We start from the raw sequence: 20,258 nt of genomic DNA, 5'->3' as shown, positions 1-20,258 counted from the left end.
TCCTGAAAGGGGTGTGTTCTGCTGAAAATTCTGTGACCCTAGACTTGCAGAATAGGTCAAAACAAAATAAATATGCACTATATTTCATCTAGGACTATTAATTTTTTAACTTATGGTGGATGAACAACATAAAACACCCAGAGCAGTTAAAGTACTTATGAATAACTGAGGAGGTACAAAGGTTATTACATAATCAATTTTTCCATATACTCTGAAATACTGTCCTATGAGCCTTAAACTGCACATAAACTCAGTTCACACTGAATTACACCTGAATACAAAATCTCCATGTAAAAGCTGTGGAAAGATGGATGGCAGAGGAACGGAAGGAAAAGTCCACTGAGTGCTTTATCGACCCAATTGCCATCCCATGAACGGTGAGCAATAAAAATTTATGGAAAATGAGAATTTTTTACTTCTTCTAATCAAGGCCCATGGAACTATTAATTCAAAGACTCTTTAACACCAAGTATTTAAAAATCTTGCAATTTTATTTGCATATAAAGGCCGCTAGATATATAATATCACAATAAATTTAAAGAAACAACTGCTTTTCTAAATTCCATTAACAAGGTAACATAAAACAGAACAAAGCTCAATAGCATTTACAGTGGTAGAACAGAAATAACTATCTGCATCAATAGTTTGTGCTAGCAAGATTGCATTTACACACAGTGCAAAATAAGGAAAAAAGAAATAAAAAGACAATTCAAGAATATTTAAATATAAAGGACAACTAAGCCTTATTTTAGTTAGGCTTGATTGTATCCATTTGATTCTATACATGCCTGAAACTGCACAAAGATTTAACTCAAGCTCTTGAAGGCCTTGAGCACTTGGAAAATGTCACATCCTTCATAATTTAGATGTGCTGTACAGCATAATTTTTCAGATGCTATACTTGCAATATTAAATTCCTAGTTATAATGCACAAAAAATACATATATATATAAATTCATATTTAAAAGGAGCCTGCATTTACATGTTTTTACTGCATGAAACACCTGCTCTTTGCAGCTTTCATCCCCATATTTTTAAAGCTAAAATAATTTAAAAAAAAACCCCAAATAATAAAAAGGTAGATAATCACATATAGGATGCAGCTATCTATATTTAAAGTAGGCAGAGACAAACAACTGTGAAGTCTGTTCTCCCCTTGCTGCACATTACTGGTAAAGGAGGGAACTACAGTACACGCACACTCATCAAGGGGCAAACAGACCCCTAAATCATGTTTACGTTACTAAAAAAAAGTTTACGATAACTGCAGGGGGAGATGGGAAAGGTGACATCTTAACTAGGAAAAAATTATATTTAAAAACTTTCAAACAATAACAGTTGTGCAAATTTGGTGTTTTTTAAATGCTGCCTTTTTAGCTTATAATATAATATTAAAATAAGGTCTCTCACTTGTTAAAAGAAAGCTTGGCTGTCCTTTTGAGAACACTATAACAATTTTACAATGGCAAGTTTGAGAAAACAAAAAAAGGTCATTTTACAAATTCACAATGCTGTATCAATTTAAAATGGACGCTCCATTTCCAAAAAGCACAACCTCTTTTTCTCTTTTTGTACCAGCAATTTACAAAAAATCCCACATAATTTTGGAGATAAACATGTAAGAGAATGTAAGTTTCGTAATTAGAAAATGGCAGTTTATAGACCTTCCCCATTTAACTGTGCAGTAGTGCTTCATGATCCTTGAGGGGTTGGAAGGTCAAATATAATTGGAGGATTGGTTGGTTGAAAGCTGACTGTACATGTTGAGGCGTTGATGTACGTTGTGTAACCGTCTGTCATAATGCCATAACCTGTAGGGAGAACATGTCACACACAGTATAATATAAACAAACAAACGATGGTGACCTTATGCAGTGCAAAAACCTGTTATGAAAGCAGGGCTTTGGAATAAAAGTCAGTGAATCCTGTCAAAATGTTATGAGCTTTTGAAAGCTACCACAAAGTTACAATTAAAAAAATAAATAAATGCAATGCACTGTATCTGGAACAAGTGCAGAGTTTTCTGACCAGAAAGGCCTTTTATTGTACTGCAACTGAAAAAGGCAAAAAACCCTCCTTTTCTTTGAGCTAATTGGTTTTCTGTGGTTTGGCATGCTTCTAGTGTCAGGTTGTGAAGGACCAATCAGGAGCAAGAGCTGAAAACTCCTCTCCTTTTAGGCACTTGGTCTGCAGACATCCTCTCAATGAGTTCAAACAAACTTGGTTGGCCTATCCTGCATTGACCATATTGTCCAGTTTGTCAGCTCAAGGGTTGTGGGGGCAGGTGTTCACACTGGCTTGCTAAACCTCAGAAATCAATTAGCAGGAAAGAATAGGCGTTTTCTGTAGCTTGGCTTCCCAGCCTGGGCAATGGATCTAACCAGCAATTCCAGCCCAAGGCACAGAAAATGAAGGGCTAGCTAGATGAGCTGAAGTGGCTTGAGGACTGGGCAAAGAGGGAGGGGAAGAATGCGACACTAGCTCCCACAAACCTTAAGGCTGTGGCTGAACAATTGTTTGGAGAATTCTACTGTCTGACCATCACAACTGCTGACAGAGAGAGATTGAATGGTAGTACAAAGTGTAAGTGTGGGTGTAGCTCTAGTGGCTGCTATGTGGTGTCTCCACAGAGGCTGGCCTCTTCCCTCTCTTGACCCAAGAGGGGCTTATCGTAATGAAAGAATGGGCTTTGAGCTAGTTCAAGCAGGGGAGGCTCACTGAGTCATAGGTGAGCCAGATGTAGGAATGCATATAAGGGGGGAGGGCAGTCCAAGAGCTTTTGAGCTCCTTGCAGGGGATCCTCAATGAAGAGAGAAAGGGGCTTTCTGATCTCCTACATATAGAACCAATAAGACATCACAGGCTTATGGATGTCCAAGGAAAGCTCACAGGATTCCCCACCATCCTTAAGGTTAAGGCAGAAGTGGGATAAAAAGAGAGAAGAGAGAAGACGGGTAAGGGATCTGGAACAAATGTGAAGCACGCTGTTTTCTTAATGAAAAATAAAGAAGGGATGATCACCTGGCCTGGAGACCACAAGCTGTCCCAACCTGTCCAAGAGTGATCCTGGACTTCTACCTTACTTCTTTAGTGGACACAGCCTTTAGGAATGTAAGGCTAGATTCTCGGCCTTGCTCCATCCTCAACTCCATTCAAAGGATCTGGACACCTTGCTTGGGGTTCTCCTTGCACAGGAGGTGAGGTAAAGCCTATGTAGCTAGCTCTATGCTACTTGTTCCTGGCCCTCCTGTAGGGGCATGAGGTGAAGTGGCGAGAGTGCCTTGCACTCCTGTAATGGTGGACAGGCAGGCTCTGAGTCACATTCCTCCTTCTCTCTCAAAGGTGTTTATAGGGTGCTGGGGAGGGAGAATGAAAACTAGTAACAGTCTCTGGAGATTACTGAGGGTAGAGCAGGAGATGGGGGAACCTTTGAGGAACAGCCTGCTCAGGGAGCTTGTTTTGGGGAGAGCAGAGAGTTATGATAAGTTCTGTTGAAATAGATGTTGGCCCCCAAAAGAGTCTCTGCTTCTCCCTCAAAAAAGTGGGGGTGGGAGGAGTCTGAATGGACTCCTTTGCTTTAACCTCTTCCTCTCTGCTCTCCTCGGATACCTATTCAGATCTGACTCCCACTGGCAGGCCTGGGGGGGCAGCTGACTTTTCAGGCACACTGGCCCGTTGAAGGACTGGATGGGATGGACAGATGGCACTGTCAGCACTTCTTCTGTGCCAAGGGCAAAAGCAAGCTTCACCTTTTCTGTCTCCCACGATACTGTGTCTGGCCCTGAAAGATGGTGCCCCAGGATGACACTTCCTGCTTTCCTCATGGAGAGGCAGGAAAAGACACAGGAGACAAGACAGAATAGGAAGGGCTTGGCACCAAATTTCTTGCTTGTGACTGGTCCTTCAGAGGAGAGGAACTTCCCACTGTTTGTACTAGCAGGCCAAACCTCAGGGAAAATATTTTTCCTTTTGCAATGTGATATAGTACACATCACTGCTGCATGAAAGTTAACACAAAGTGTGTGCTACCAAAATGTCCATCAGAGACTAATCATTTCACAATTGCTGTGTGGTCTGCCTGTATTGTTTTGTTTATTTAAGCTGGCAATTTTGAGTTTGGTCACTTTGCACTGGAAAAATACTGGTTTTAAAAAAATTAATTGACTCACTGCAAAATTCTGCCCCAAATACTTGTCTGCAACTCCTACGGACTTCAATAAAATATGGGTGCATGTGGTCTGAGAGCAGAATTTGGTCCTGAATTAATTGTGCCTTAATTCTTAAACTCTCAGAAAAATTCAGGCGAAATTTTACTCACTTTACTGTAGTAAGCAGTTCCTTTACCTTCAGCCTTAGTCAACTGAGCACGATTTGGATCTTTGTTTAGTGCCCTTGAATGCTCAAATAAGACTCCTTTTATGCTTGTAGAGTGTGCCATCTTACTTACAAGGTTTAAATGTAAGGTGTACATGACTCCACAGTGTGTTTTCATGATGATCTTGCACGCTAAGAGGCCTTTGCTTTCCCTCAGCTTAACACTATTACTGCAGGAAGTTTGATTACTTTCAGCTTACCATACACCTACAAAAGGCTATAGGCAATTTGCATGTGCTAGTTGGAAGTCTTCTTGTATTCACTTATCATTAATATCTGAGCATTAATATTTATAGAAAACGTCCAATCCTTTTCTGGTTTGCATTAGAGTACTGCTATTCATACCACTATAGTTAAGGTCATGTCAACGTTTCTGTTATAAACTCCTTATTTACAGGACTTTATAACCCAAGCATAAAAATTCATTGTGTAAAGTCATGAGGGCTTCGGAAAATCAACAACAGCAGGCGAGTAAGCTGTCTGTTCTTTTATAAAGTTCTCCAACTCTGTGAGCCTACGGAGAGCTTAATTAGAGTCAATGGCGAAATCTCCGGGAGGGGGGGCGGGGGGAATATAAAGCACTTAGTGTGTAATTTTTAGTCCTAGGGTCACAAAGTCTCACTATCTCTCCCAGGCTGGACTCCTAGTATTTGTCTCATTGGAATATGAAAGCCACAAAGTGTATTAAATATTTAAAAACCTCCAAATGTATTTATTTAATCTCTCATTCCCTCCCATCCCCACAAAATGAGCTTATTGTTCTGAAGCTTCACACTCCGCCTGCCTGGTGTGAGATTAAAAATGGGGCAATGTATCTTCTGAAAAAGCTTTTCTGAGGTTCACATACCTTGAAAGATTACACCTCATGAAATGTATTGCAGAATGACTTCAGAAGTAGATTTCAAAGGAATTGTGGTGATTACCCTCTCTCCCCTCCTGACAAGCTGCCCTCCCTTCTACTGCACTCTCCCCCATATACTGAGTGAGGTAACTTAATGGAGCAAGCTTTCTCTGAATACCACCCTGTCTTTTCTACCTCCTTTGCTGGCTCCTGTACTTGGAGTAACTGGGACTTTCTGGTGGTTTGGTAAGACAAATTTCAATTTGCTTTTATTCTTCTGCATATGAGAGAACTCTTTCCCCCCTCCCCCGCAAGCTTTGAAAGCAAATAAACTGGCACAGCACAATTATTGCAAGTTGCAGGTATGGAGATCATGTACGTAGTCAATATTTTAAAATATGAGTTCCTCAAGTTGGACTACTAAGTCTTTTTTTGGACACTAAGAAGTAGGTTTCCAAAGTGCTGAGCACCCAGCAGATCTGACTGTTTTCCCATTGTATTCTACTGTGTGCTTGTCTACAGTACCACGCGGGGTCGATCTAAGATATGCAACTTCAGCTATGTGAACAGTGTAGCTGAAGTCGACACACTTAGATCTACTTACCCTCGTGTCTTCGCTGCGGTCGTCGACAGCAGACACTCTCCCGTCGACTCTGCTTGCGCTTCTCGTTCTGGTGGAGTACTGGAGTTGACGGGAGAGTGCTCAGCGGTCGATTTATCGTGGCTATACTAGACGCGATAAATCTACCCCTCCTGGATCGATTGCTGCCTGCTGATCCGGCGAGTAGACAAGCCCTTAGTCATAATAAATGGAACGCTCCACATCTGGTATAAAGTACCACAGAGATCTATTTGTTTCCCCCACAAGGATTCTCATACAGACCTAGGGAGCCCTACTATTTCTTACCTTCATGAATTCCACCAAAGACATGGAGTTTGGGCCTTACTCGCCTTTGCACAGTGTTCAACAGTTCCACACAGCCAACTCTCTGCAGCTCCTTTGGAACCCAGTCTCGAAAACCTGAGGGCAAAATGCAATCAATACTCTTAATTTTCTCTATTCAGGTAAAGTTTCGTTTAGACTTTCAGGAAGCCATATTTCACTAAAGGTTTATTACATTATCTGTAATCCTAGCCTCTCCATTAAAGCATACAATGGCTTTTAAGAAACTTCTCACTCTGTCTTCCTTAGGTTCCTGAGGTTTTTTCCTTTTTCCTTCCCCCCACTCCTGCCTAATTAACATTTTCTGTATGTGATTTGATTTATTAAACTAGAGTTTTAGACTCTTCTTCATGAGTGGAAGCTTTGTGACTCTTATTCCTGGCAGTGCTGCAATTTTTTCCCCTTCTTGATCCCCTCCCTTCCCCACTGCACACCCCTGTCTTATTTCCTCCCTTCTGCTGTTGTTGTAGCAGTCTACTTCCCAAGCTAGTCAGGTAAAACGTGCTGGTCACAGTTATTCCAGAGTCAGGCCACGGGAAGGATCAGTTCTCACACCTGGCACCTCTGCCACCCCAGAAATTTAAAATATATCATCTTCAGCAACTTCCAGAGGCCCAGGGTCTGAGAGTGCTGGGTTACTTTGGAGCCCTAGGTCACTGAAAATAGGCAGCACAGAGCGACAGGGAAACAGCTACAAGCAACCTAGTGCTAATTGACTACTTTTAAAGTGAAAACCACTTAGTTCTATAACTAATATGGAAAATCCATAAAATTTGACATCGATTAGTATAAATGTGGGCTGTCTAGACTATTACAGCCTAGACTAACATTCAAAAGGGTGTGAAGGATTGTGAGAGGCAAAAGATAAACCATAGCTGAAAGAAGGAGCAAACTCACTCTTGGTGTTACTCTATTGACTTCAAAGTAGTTATACCAGAGATAAATTTGGCCCAAGCTGATTAAAAATGGTGGGACATAAACTGGACTATATGTACTCTTCAAAACCAGTCAAACAGCTAAGGTCGGTAATGACATAATTTTACCTAAATTAATATGTAGCCACTGTAAAAGGCAATATTTGGGGTATATTTTCAGGCATGTTGAGGCCCGATATCACTATTTGCACTTCTAATGCCCTGATCTATGCTCACAATTAAAATTGGTGTAAACTGTATCTACAAAATGGAGGCTATACTTTTGCTTTGATTTTTTTTTTAAAGGAGTGGAGTAAAATTTTAGAAGGGATGTTTCAAAAAATTCAGCTAAGAAATATAGTGATGCTGCTGAGACTAAAGTACACTATGGGAAACCAACTTACAATATGCAGATTGGCAGCCCATTGAAATCTAGCAACCAGGAAAAATTATAAACATGCTTGTGCTATGTTTTGTTTCTTGGGAAGAAGTAAATAGATAAAATATAAGAAATTAATCACTACAACAGAAGGGTGGCTTTCAAAGTACAGGGCATTACACTGAGAAGGAGTGCTAGATCACAGCTCTGTTGAAGACACACATTGGCTCTGGAGGATTTAAAGGTGACCTGCACATTTTTACAATATTCCCTTGGTAGCATTATATGCTGAATGCCCCTAATAACCAGGCTAAAGATAAGCACTGAGTATATTATTAGTGTAAAATTTTCTTCTGTTCTTCTTAAGTCTCACTACGTCCAGCTCTGCTAGGATTGCTGACTCCTAACTCAGGCTTGGTCTAAATCTAAGACTTAGGTCAGCCTACCTGTGTCATTCACAGGTGTAAAAAATTCATCCCCTGAGAAATGTAGTTAAGACACCCAAGTCCCACTCTAGATGGAAGAATTCTTCGGGTGGGGGGAGGGGAAAGGGAGGCGTGGATTAACTACAGTGTTGGAAAACCTCCTTACATCACTGTAGCAAGCAAGGGGTTATATGCAACTGCTACAGCTGTGCTGCTATAGTGTGGACAAGCCCTTAGCTGTGATGCCCTACCAGGCATTAAGTTCCGCACACTCCATCCACCAAGAAACCCTGCTGGACCATTCAGCTGGTCTCTGGCATTTAAATGCCATTTTCAAAGCATATCATATACACAGTTTAAAATAGCATTTTGTAATGGCTGGCTCAGATGCTGAGCTGGTGCAAACTTGCATAGCTCTGCTGAAGTCAGTGGAAGTTCTTTAATTTACAAAAGCTGAGGATCTGGGTAAAACTTAGCAAAACCACACAATCTACTAATTAATGCGTGCATGCACCTGATCTTCCTCACCCTGACAGAACATTTTTATACAGGTAGATCCTCAGCTGGTGTAAGTTATCACAGCTCTACTGACTTAAACGGAGCTGTGACAATTGACACTAGCTAAGGATGTGACCCTAGATTTATATCTATGTCTTACAGAGCAGGAACCAGAAATGTGTGACTTGGTGGAACACAGCATGAAGAAGGGTTATGGTAGCATTTTCCGAAAGGCTCAGTGTTGGCCTAACTCTTCTCCCGCTGAAATCAATGGGAATTTTGCCCTTCAATGGAATCAGACTTAGGCCAAAACCGAATACTTTAGAAAATCCCACCCTCTATTTAAAATCACGTGTGCTGAATACTCTTTTTACCTGCTTTCTGAGGCAATCAGGGGACAACCCTATAGATGACTCTTATCACAGCATAACTCTGTGGATCAATGGGGTACTCATGTGAGTAAAGGAAAAGGGATTTGGCTCAAGACGCCACTCATGAAAACTCAGATTTTGCACTCAGATATGTGTACTCATCTCTCACGGAAATAAATGGGTGTAGTTTGAATGAATAGGTGGCGACAGAATTTTGGTCCTTCATCAATGTAATCCAATTTTTAACATTTAACCGTAATTGTGAACTTTTGGTAAATTGGTTTAACAAAGCAAATACTTTTTTAAGAGTAAAGAAGAGTAGATAGATAGCCACTATATAAGTATAGTGTATAGATAACCACTATATATAATCTTGACCCAATAAAAAGCTTAAATAAACATTATGTTCCAGTGCTGGTGGTGGTAGTTGCGAGGGAGGTCCAATCTTTCAAAATGTTGTAGTCAGTCCCGGAGAATCCTAGGCCCTTGTGATTGGAAGCTTTGTTTGTCAGACAAATAGAATACTATCCTTAAATTAAAGGATCCAACTCAAATGGCTGTGCAGCTAGATACGCCTTTGATTTTCCTTGGCTTCACTAAATCAAAAAATTTAATTTAAAAAATACCTAGAAGCCCAGTATAATTGCTAAGTTTAATGATCGTACTAGACTTCATTTTAATTTTTTTTTTAAATTCATAGTTTTGCGTTAGGGTAAAATTATGTTCTATGTCACTTAAAGCATTAATAGTTTTGCTTGCACTAAAAGTGCATTCTATATACAAAACCACACACAGTTTTTCCTTCACTTACCAAGAGGAGGTCCATGTGTCATTAGTATATCAATGCCCTCAGGGATAAGGTTCCACTTGTCCAGCAAAGACTGACCTCTGGGTAGGTTAAAGCCCCATCCATTAAACCATGGTGTCCTTTGGGGGAAAATAAGACAAACTGTCTCAGTCTGATACAGCAATCTTTTTCTTCCTTTGGAATTTCTAAATTGAAAATTTTTCTGTACTGTTTTGACCATCTCTCCTGTCTTTTTAAGATCACTCATGGAACAAAGCACATTCATCTTTGGAAGGGACTGTTCCCAAAACAAAGGGCTTTAATTACAAAAAAAAAAAAAAAAAGTGCCCTAGCTGTAAATTTGGATCTAGATCAGGATCCCATCTTTCCTACAGTTTCAAGGGTATTCGACTCTGGGGCTTGGGTTTACCCATCATAAAGAAAGGACACAGTCAATGTGTTCAGATCTAGATCTTTGGGGGATGTCAGTTCCAGGATTTGGGTTTGGGCTCTTCTCTTACTTTAAGGTAAGCACCTAGACCGGGGTGGACAAACTATTGTCCAGGGGCCGTATCCGGCCCTCCAGATGTTTTAATCTGGCTCTTGAGCTCCAGCCGGGGAGTGGGGTCCGGGGCTTGCCCCGCTCTGCATGGCTCCCGGAAGCAGCAGCATATCCCCTCTCCAGCTCCTACACGTAGGGGCAGCCAGGGGCTTCCACACGCTGCCACCTCAGCTTCCACTGGCCGGGAACCGTGGCCAATGGGAGTTGCAGGGGCGACGCCTGTGGACAGGGCAGCGCGCAGAACCGCCTGGCTGCATCTTCGCTGCTTGAGGTAAGTGCTGCCCAGAGCCTGCACACCAGACCCCCTCCTGCGCCCCAACCCTGATCTCCCTCCTGCCCTCCGAACCCCTCAATCCCAGCCCAGAGCACCCTGACCTCCTCATTTCTGGCCCCACCCCAGAGCCCGCACCCCCAGCTGGAGCCCTCGCCCCCTCCTGCAGGGAGTAGGGAAAAGAGAACCACCTACAGTGCAGGGTACCCTAATAGAAGATGGGAACACAGAAAAGTTGTACCTTCTTTGTGGCAACAGTCACAGGCCCTGTATAATCTATCATGGCTGTATCATGGTAAATTTCTCATAGACTAATCACACCTTAACACCACTGTATCTTACTTGTCATGTTTATTATCTCTAACATTAGAGCACTGTGAAATGATACAACATAACTGTAAGTGATAACCTTCAAAAGATATTACACTCTTTAAGATACCTTAATACATATTTAATTCTGGGGGCAAATGGGCCCTTGAGTTTTCTCCACCATAACAGTTATGAGGGTCTATTATAGAAGCCATCTGATTGAGAGAGACCGTCTTTTTATGGGGATGAAAGGAACTATAATATTTAACACAAATGTTTTTTCCTGGAAAGTTTTGCTATAAAATGTGAAAGCAAAATTGAGTAGTTCTGATGTTGAAATATAAAAGCTGTTATCAGATGTGAAATGCATGTTGTCAAGATAAAAATTATATCCTTACCTCTATTACCAACAACTTTTTAGGTTATTACAAGCAAAGGAATTTCAAATCCTCACTTGCTTTTCACCGTTTGTGCAGTTTTGCATTTCATGTGGCTTGGGCACTTAAACTAGTCAGTTTTACATTCTATTAGAGATGCTCTCAGACTAAAATCTGGGATCCAGGCAGCAAGCAAAGCAGGTCTAGATAATGGGCCTTCTCTAGATTTTTAGCTTCTCTTCTCTCAAGTTATGTACTACCACAGAGGTGGTGTCTTTCTGAATCACTACTCTGGAAAGGAACATTTAAATAGATGAAATCTGTTCTCATTAAAAAATGTAAAAAACCCTCAAGGAAATATTTATTTAAATGTTCAGTTTACAGTGAATTCAGCAAGACTTACATATCTCCACTGCGTAAATCATATCCTCACCCATCCCCCCCCCCGGCATTTCATATCATACACACACCTATATTTGGGACTACATTAAACTGGCAATTTCCCTTTGAGATTATAAATCTACTTTTCATTTTCATAATTCAAATGTTTTGTTTTTATCAGAAGTTGATCTGAGGAGGATCAGTATTTACCCAGGGATTGGTATTCTGAACACCTGTTCAATCTACTGTATGTGAAATGGAAGGTTCTTTTGTCCTATAAAGATGACTCTGGTATAAGAGTTATGGGAACCTTTGCAGATACCAGATTCATTGAAAGGAACAATTTATAGTGTACAATAGACAGACCATCCTTCAAGTAGTCCCATACATAATAATGCATGTACATCAGGATTACTGGCCTTAGTAAAAGTTTGCAAGATTGCAGCCTCTGAGTTTACATATGGAAAGAAAACTTCTAGTTCCATTTAGGACTTAATCCTGCACTCGTTGAGGTCAATGACAAAACTCCCATTAATTTCAGCAGGGTTCAGAAAGTGAAGGCTGAATCTGGACTGGAATTTGTGTCCCTGAACTCTGCTGTGTCTGAACTTTTGTTTTTGCTATTCTTTTCCACTGCAATTAAGTTCAGTTTCTTGCTCACAGGTGTCTGAAACAAACAGCTAAATTAGCTAACAATCTTTCCTTTATTGTAATACTCTAGTTTCTAACATATGCAGATGATTACATTTCTCAGAGTTCCATTTTAAAATTAAAACATAATTTGGCTAATTTTTCAACTATTTAACAAACCATAGTCAAACTCTACTCTGACAAAACACACACACAGTGGAGGGGGTTGAATTTGTCACTATCAATTAATGATTCTTTACCCATTTCTCATGTTTCTCATGCAAAGAGTACTGTAGTAATGCCACAGTTATACCTGAAATGTAAAACCATAGCTGTTATCTTACTGGAGCTCTTTGGAGAATTATACATGCAATAAACCTAGATTGTGTGCAGTATTTTTTGTTCTTTAGCAGTGGGGGGAGAGGAGAAAGGGAATCAGAGTTCCAATGTAGTCTGCATTCACCAAAGACTTAATAATTAGCTGTGACTAACAGACACCACATGGGAACTAACTTGTAAGACAACTTCTCGCAAACCTCCCGAGTAGTGCCATGTGTGCATAGTATAAAGTGTAAAACATTCTCTTGAACACACTAAACATTTTCATAAGCAATTAATAAATATTGTATATGGGGGTGACAGAAAGAACCCCTGGGATGACAGAGATTTAAACTGCAATTCCTGGTGGAGCTATTTCAGCTTGAGTTTACTAATGCTTGTGCATATTCAATGAGAATATTGTGCCCTCACTCAGCAGAGTTATTCACTTGCCCTTTAGGCTGCCTCAAGTTTCTAGAGAGGTTGAAGCTTGTTAGAAGCACTCACAGGAGAACTTGTTCAGAACAACGTTAATAAAAATGGGTTTCTGACACAGATTCAGGTTTAGCTGAGATCACAAGAAAGGTCATCCCGTTTTTGTACTTTGCCGTGTTGTAGTGAAGCCAAAACAAAGTTGATGTACTGTGAATCCCTTGAGTGGACCAATGAATAGCTGTTTACCCCCAACCATCTTGAAACATGTATAGTGAGTAAGAGGCAAAGACTGGACTAGGGGTAATATAACATTAAGTGCCTCTATTAGATTCCCTATTGCAAATACTTACAGTTTATTGCATGATTTATCTATTGCATGATATATTTTTTGCATGCCGAAACAGCAAGATCTAGTCATAACTGTTATACTTTTAAATTATTTCACAAAGAAGAAAATTAACTTGTACCGGTAGTTACCAACATTCCACACAATTTTCCTGGGCTGATTACTTGTTAAAAGAAATTTCCATAGCTGGGGGTGGAAGATACTTTTTTGGGGTTTGTTTTTTAAAGATTTCAATCAGTTTTCCTTACACAAGCCTTTGGTATGCTGAAGCACAGGACAAAATTGATTCTCAAGGTTGCTTAGTCAGTAGGACATATGATTAGACTCTTGACAAATTTGCAAGATTGGGGACCAAGTGAAAGTGACTAGTGGGCTCCTGGAAATAATAATGGTATACTTGATTTTTACGACATTTTCAAGAAAAGAAAGTAATTAGACTGCTGAGTAATACCATCCCTGGAGCCCAGAGCCAGAGTAAAACATGGGATTGGTAATCAGACATTACAAGTGATTTTGTCTGTGCATTTGGTGGGCCTGAACAAACCCTAACTTCCTCCTACACAATGCATGGAATGATATTGTCCTGCACATCAGACTAAATCCAAGAGAACCTAATTTAACCACCGCTGGCTAGAATCATACTGCACTTCACAGCATCTTTCACATGCCATGAAACTGTCATAATTCCTGATCTCTGGCTCACCTGACAGCTCAACCCTCCCATGACTGCAAAACGTCCTTATCAATTAGAAATAGCAGTTATACTAGCACCAGATGTGTCACATTGAATATCCAGATGAAAGGCAGACACCTGGCCAATTTTTCTCTCCTCAGCTCTTGACTTCTTTGCAGAAGGCCAGCACTCTCCCCACAGATTCCTCTCCACTTGGCAATTTGGAAGCTACTTTTTCTGCAATTAAAAAGATGCTTTGCACTAGGCCACAAAACTTCTTCACACCCTGTACTGCAAGAGACACACACATAACTTGACATAAAAGCAAGAGGGAGGGGAATTTTAATGACGAGACTTACATCCCCTTGCGGGTGCATGTGAAATCTGCCTAACAAGGAAAACAATTCCTTCTGCTGCCAAAACGCAGCGCAGGATTTGTTTCTCATCAGATTTCCTTTTCCCAAAATGATTCCACTGGGGGTCTATGTGGCAGGAAGTCGGGAGCCTCTGGGCTGTACCAGCACTCCCCAGAGGGAGCCTCCAAGCAGCGGTGCGACTGGAAGCCTCTAGGCAACAGGTGGGTGAGAAGCCAGCAGACAGCCAGGCTGTGGCTGAGCAGGCAGCCCAGGGGGCAGCTGGACTGTTGCTGGAGCCCCCTACCTACCCTGGTGACAGCCTGGCTTTCTTGCATGCTGGAGCCGTAAAATTGACAAGAGTGAGAGTCAACAACCAATGTAAGTAATGCAGTGTCTATACAGACACTGCATCACCCTGACTACACTGCCATAAGCCCTCTCGTGGTGGTGGAGTTATTATATCGGTGTAGTAGGGCGCTTACATTGGCGGAAGCAAGGCTGTAGTGTGTACACTGACATAATCAGGTTGATGTAAGCAGCCTGACATCAACTTAACTGTGTAGTGTAGGCCAAGGCTATGTCTGTTTTCTTTCCACAGGCCAATAGTGGGGGAAATGCCTAAAATCCATCTCCAAAGGAAACAGTTACACACAAGTAATAATGATGATGACGGGCTCTTTATTTTGGTCAGCACTTAGAGCAAACACACAAATGTGTGAGATTGCTAGGGAAGAAGATAGTAGTTCCATTTGTAGAACAAAAATGACAGAACAGAGCAGTAATAGGCATTCCCAGAATTGTTCAATTACAGAACTGCCCTATAAACACATCCTGAAAGTACCTATTTCAGTTTTACATTTAGGGTCTAATAGCGGAGAGTGTCCTGAACTGAACAAACTGTAAAGGGAAGATATGACCTTTATGCACAATAAAGAAGAGCCTTTCAATAAAAAACATACAGCTCATAAATGTTCGCTAAGGAGGAAAAGCACATGCGACTTTCTCCTTTTAATGAAACAACAGAGAGTGCCTCGTGGGAAGACAGAAAATTGTTGTAGAGAGGTGTGTATGTACTGTAAGTAAAAACAAAATAAGTGGAAAAAATAGTGTAAAATGGATTAAGTAAGTGCATTTTTAAAAGCCATCTATGAATTACAAGATAAGAGCTGTATAATTTAAAGACTTTTAACCCTGGAACTCAGCTCCATGGAACCTAATTTTGATTAAGCCCTTTTTTATAGCAAACATTGGGATATTATTTCATGATAGATACTGAAGCAGGCAATAAATAAGTGCGAAAATTTATTTAAAGAATAAATATAGTGTATTTCTCGCAGCTGTTTGTCGTAAGGATAGTCTTGTGACATAAAAACAAGTCTGAGAGTCAGGTGACTGGTTCTAGTCCCAGATCTGCTACAGACCTCCAGTGTGATCCTGGAGAGTCGCTTAACCCCTCAGTGCCTCATGTCCCTAAAATGAGGAATTACGTACAATGAGGCTAATACTGTCTAACCCAACAAAGATTGTGAGGTTTAATTCTTTAGGACTTCAATATTCTTTGTTTGTAAAGCACTTAGAGTACTTCATGTGGCCACCGCTATGCTGGTGCACAATATTAGGATTATTTTAGTCATGTTGCTTTTGTAGACCTCTAGAATGAGCAGATGCATGAAAAACTCTAATGCAGTCTACAGCAAAGAGTGATGGCATGTAAAATATAGAGGTACTTTGGCAGTCCTACTCAGCCAGTGCAATACTGCCTTTCAATCAGTTGGCCCAAATTTTCTCCTCCCTGGCTCTCTCACCCTATGGGGCAGAGTGAAAATGCCCTGGGATCTACACAAGCTATCAGCCTCTAGTTGAACTGTTCTTATTGAAGTAATATCAGAAAGCAGTCTCTGAGATGCCAGGACTCCTCGTTGGTTTTGCTGATACAGACTAACACGGCTACCACTCTGCAACCAGTTCAGCCGAGTTACTTTAGTTTTGTTTTTGTGGGGGACAAGGTGAAATGGGGATGGGGTCGACCATCTTTTTTTGAAGCGATGCTGATAACTCCAGAAAAGCTTTGGCCCACATCCTCTGGCCCAGCTGAGCTGTGCAATTCTAAACAAGGGATGGGAAGCAAAGATGTCAGTAAGTCCCTTTGCAGTTCCTGATCCTGTGGCAGACAGGCACTGGTCCTAGTTCCCAGAGACAGATAATGCAGCCTATTTCGAGCCATGCCCCTTCATCGGGGACAGGGAGGGGAGATTTGTGTAGAAGTCACTATACTGGCCCTATACCACCTGCGGATTCCCTTCTGACAGGAAATCCTCAACTGGCAAACTAAACCAGATTTAAGTCTGCTTTGCACCGCCAGAGGGAGACATGGCAGACTTAATGGGGCGGAGGATCTGGGCCAAGATTTGGCAGTGGCTTCTCACAGTTTTTCAATTTTTAGATTGCCGTAACGAGACATGGTTTATTTAATTTTGAAAGCATATAGTGTACATGTGGTAGCTATTTTCTGCAATGCCTGACATCAGTATTTTACACTTTACTTTATGCTCCATTTTTCAAAACTGGATGCATGCAACTGCACACACAAAAATGTGTGTACATAATTTGTGTGTATTTACATGTGGAATCACAATGAGTTAGATGACCTCACAATGGAGTGATTTGCTGCACATCAGTGGTTCTCAGACTAGTATGGTCAGTGGAGTCCTTAGTTGTGATCCTAAGAATGAAACATTTAGAGATGCAATCAGTGAGTAACTGTGGTGTCTGAAAGGGAAATGGCCCACAACAGCATTTTCCTCTTACAAAGGAGCTTGCGTTTAAAAAAAAAAAAGCTAGCAAATGAGTGCACTACACAATTATATCTGCCACCATTAATTCAAGTATGAACTATGCTTCTTGCTTCAAATTGTTCTTGCTTCCATCCTCAGAACTATATGAATTATTAAATGGATGTTTCAGGTTAGGTTCATTTCAAGTGAAGCTCTATACTTGAATTTGCAGCCCCACAGTTGAAAAAGAGAGGGCCAGATCCTCGTCTGCTGTAAATTGGCATAGTTCCATTGAAGCCATTTGCTGATTTACAGCAGCTGAGCATCTGGCCTAGACTGTCTGTGGAGACAGAGCTTGGATTTAAGGATAGACATAGAAATGGATACATCTTTCAGTCCTTCGTATGAAAGGAAAAAGGTTTATTTCATGGGGAACTTCTCACACATCCTCAAACAGGTTCCTTCTCCCTATCTCCCAACAGTCTTCTGACTTGCTCCCTTCTTGGAGTCCCATCTTTCACTAACATGCTTCAAAGGGCAATTACTTTCAGTTCTGAAGATCTGTTTCAGGGCCATGTTTCCTCTGTGATGGGGCCCCAAACTATTTGCTCTACCATTCTCAGTCCTACTATACCATGTATCAGGGGTGGGCAATCTGGCCCTTTAGACATATTAATCAGGCCCTTGAGCTCCTGCCAGGGAGCGGGGTCAGGGGCTTGCCCCGCTGCATGCATGCCATGGCTCCGCATGGCTCCCGTAGCTCCCAAATGCAGCGCTACCTGGCCGCACCTCCGCATAGGAGCTGGAGAAGGGACATGCCACTGCTTCCGGGAGCTGCTTGAGGTAAGTGCCGCCTAGAGCCTGCACACTGACCCCTTCCTGTGCCCCAGCCCTGATCCCCATCCGGCCCTTTGAACCCCTCAGTCCCACCCCAGAGCCTCCTCCTGCACCCCCAGCTGGAGCCCTCACCCCCCGCCCCCACCCGCACCTCAACCCTCTGCCCCAGCCCAGAGCCCCTCCCACACCCTGAACTTCAAATTTCTGGCCCCACCCCAGTGCCCACACTCCCAGCCAGAGCCCTCACCCCTTCCCCCACCCCAACCCGAATTTCGTGAGCATTCGTGGCCCACCATAAAATTTCCATACCCAGATGTGGCCCTCGGGCCATAAAGTTTGCCCACGCCTGCTAAATATAGTATGTATCTCACTGGAGAACCACCACAGGGTAACAGAACTTGCATTTTTTTCGCATTATCAGTGCCAGAGGCCAGCAGACAAGCATCTAGACACCACAACTGGTCTTCAGTGGTATGGAATAAAAGTGTGCAAGAAGAGAATGGAAGGAGGTTGTGTGGAGGAACATACAGTGGACTATCTGTGTTAGGGAGACTTTGAGGAACAGGGCCAGAAAGGCAGGAGACCAAGATGCTAACAATATCCTGGGGGATTACAGGGGGGAAAGAAAAGTGTAAAGTGGGAAGTAAAGAACATAGGGCCTGTTGAGGGCAGGAATTATGTAGGAGGGGAATACGGAACGAAATGGGGATATAAGGGGCACCACTGAGAAGCAGATGGGGGAGGAGAGAGGAGTAGCTTTGATAAGCATCTGAACACTTCATTGCTCATCTGAAAAGAAAATACTCTTTAAACCTTTTGAGGTTAAACCCTAAACTCTAATTATATTGCAATTTTATTTAGGGCTTTAGATAATGAGCTCTGGGAAGTATTTTAATATCCCAAAATTATGAACATAATTTCAAATTTGACTCTAGGGCTAATTTTACTCTACTTTAGAAAAGACTGTAGACTTAGTAAGAGTAAGAACGTCCAAATTTTGAATTCTACAACTCTGCACTATGTTGAATACAACTGCAATGCTCAGCAGTGCTACAAATATTTGAGGGCCTAAGTGTTACCATTTTAAATACAGACCTTTTCGTGGCCCTTTCTAAAAGATTGGGGCTGGAACCCTACCCCAGAGGTTGAATGCAAAATAAAATGAACATCCATGTTAGTAAGACACATCTGCCCAAACGTACAAGTATGCACAAGAATGATCTTCTAGCATCCATGCAAGACCAAACATTTTGTGTGTGACTTATAAAAAGGGTCTGAGCTCCCCCAGCTGGATCTGAAGCAGTAGTTTCACCTTGGTAACCTTTTCCTAGCTCTGTAATAACATCACTGAAGTAAAAAAAACAAACAAACTTCATGTTTGTTTTGGCTCTGCTGAAAATACAATGGTTTGCACAGATAACATCGTGAGAAGTGCAGTATAAAAATCTTGATTAAATTAGGACAGAGCTCATTATGTAGATAGAAAGACTCTAGGAAAAGGGGTGGAGAAAGAGAAGAATCAATCTTTGATATCTGAAAAGGTCAAAATCTGCAAGGAGATATATCTAATAGTTTCTAAAAGCACAGTACAAACAGAAAACAATAACTTTTATAAAATACGTTTAAAAGGCAGCTAACCTTTTAACTTTATTTCAATTTGTTACAAAACAAATTTGGCCAAAATCTGAACTGGTGTAACAGATACAACTCCACTGAAAGTAAAGGAGTTGTGCCTGTTTGCACCAGTAGTGAATTTGAACCAGTGTTTCCAAGGAGCAGTCTCTGGAAACTTGTGCTTTTCAATGCTGTTTAAAACGTTTCTTTAGCAACATAGAGTGTCTAATATCCCTGCATTATTGAGAGCCTGAACTGGCCAGAAAACAATGGGATTGTTTATTCAATATTAAATGCTGAAGGTCACAAACAAGATGAATGCCAGGTGCATATTTTTTATACACTGCTCCAGTTCCTTCACACGTAACTGTACACAAATGCATCCACATTCCTACTAACCTATGTAACTTAATACATCAACGTGATGGATTAACATTTTCCCAAAGGAGTAATTTAGGGCCTGATCCCTCAGCCCCTCCATACATGTAACACCAGCTGAGTTTAATGGAAGTGCTGAATGAGGGCGGGCTTTCATGATCCAGCCAAACCTTATTTACTCTTTATGAGTGTAATTCACTCCTGTGCCTAGGGATGAATTTCACCCTCTTGGTGTGGCCCACTGGAAGACTAGACATTGGAGGGAAGTGGGAGGTCCTGGAGGCACTGCATAATTGTGTGAGAAAGGAGGAGACAACTGAGGGGATATTAGGAAGGTATGCTGGTTTCTTCACACTGAGGATCACTGATGTTCCTTTTATTATATGTAATGGTGCCTAGCTAAATTGGTCATTGTGCCTTACATGCAAATACTGAAAAAAAGAAAAGAAAAAAATTATAAGATGT

At 41.5% G+C, this 20,258-nt stretch overlaps 1 protein-coding gene across 2 annotated transcripts in view; it reads right to left on the bottom strand.

The window, feature by feature from the left end:
• Positions 1-1,392: 1,392 nt before the first annotated feature.
• MPPED2 (metallophosphoesterase domain containing 2) overlaps positions 1,393-20,258 on the bottom strand; it is a 129,369-nt gene continuing 110,503 nt past the window's right edge. For both annotated transcript variants that reach the window (XM_084631208.1, XM_084631209.1), the window contains exons 5-7: positions 9,557-9,672; positions 6,123-6,236; positions 1,393-1,811 (exon numbers count right to left, since the gene is read on the bottom strand). In XM_084631208.1, the coding sequence (XP_084487334.1) occupies positions 1,693-1,811; positions 6,123-6,236; positions 9,557-9,672 (349 nt within the window). In that variant the 3' untranslated portion in view covers positions 1,393-1,692. The remainder of the gene's footprint in view (positions 1,812-6,122; positions 6,237-9,556; positions 9,673-20,258) is intronic.

This window comes from Lepidochelys olivacea (genome assembly GCF_965140295.1).
Source record: "Lepidochelys olivacea isolate rLepOli2 genome assembly, chromosome: 6".
Classification (NCBI taxonomy): domain Eukaryota; kingdom Metazoa; phylum Chordata; order Testudines; family Cheloniidae; genus Lepidochelys; species Lepidochelys olivacea.
The sequence above is the reverse complement of the archived record's forward strand: the minus strand, read 5'-3'. Positions and strand labels throughout refer to the sequence as shown.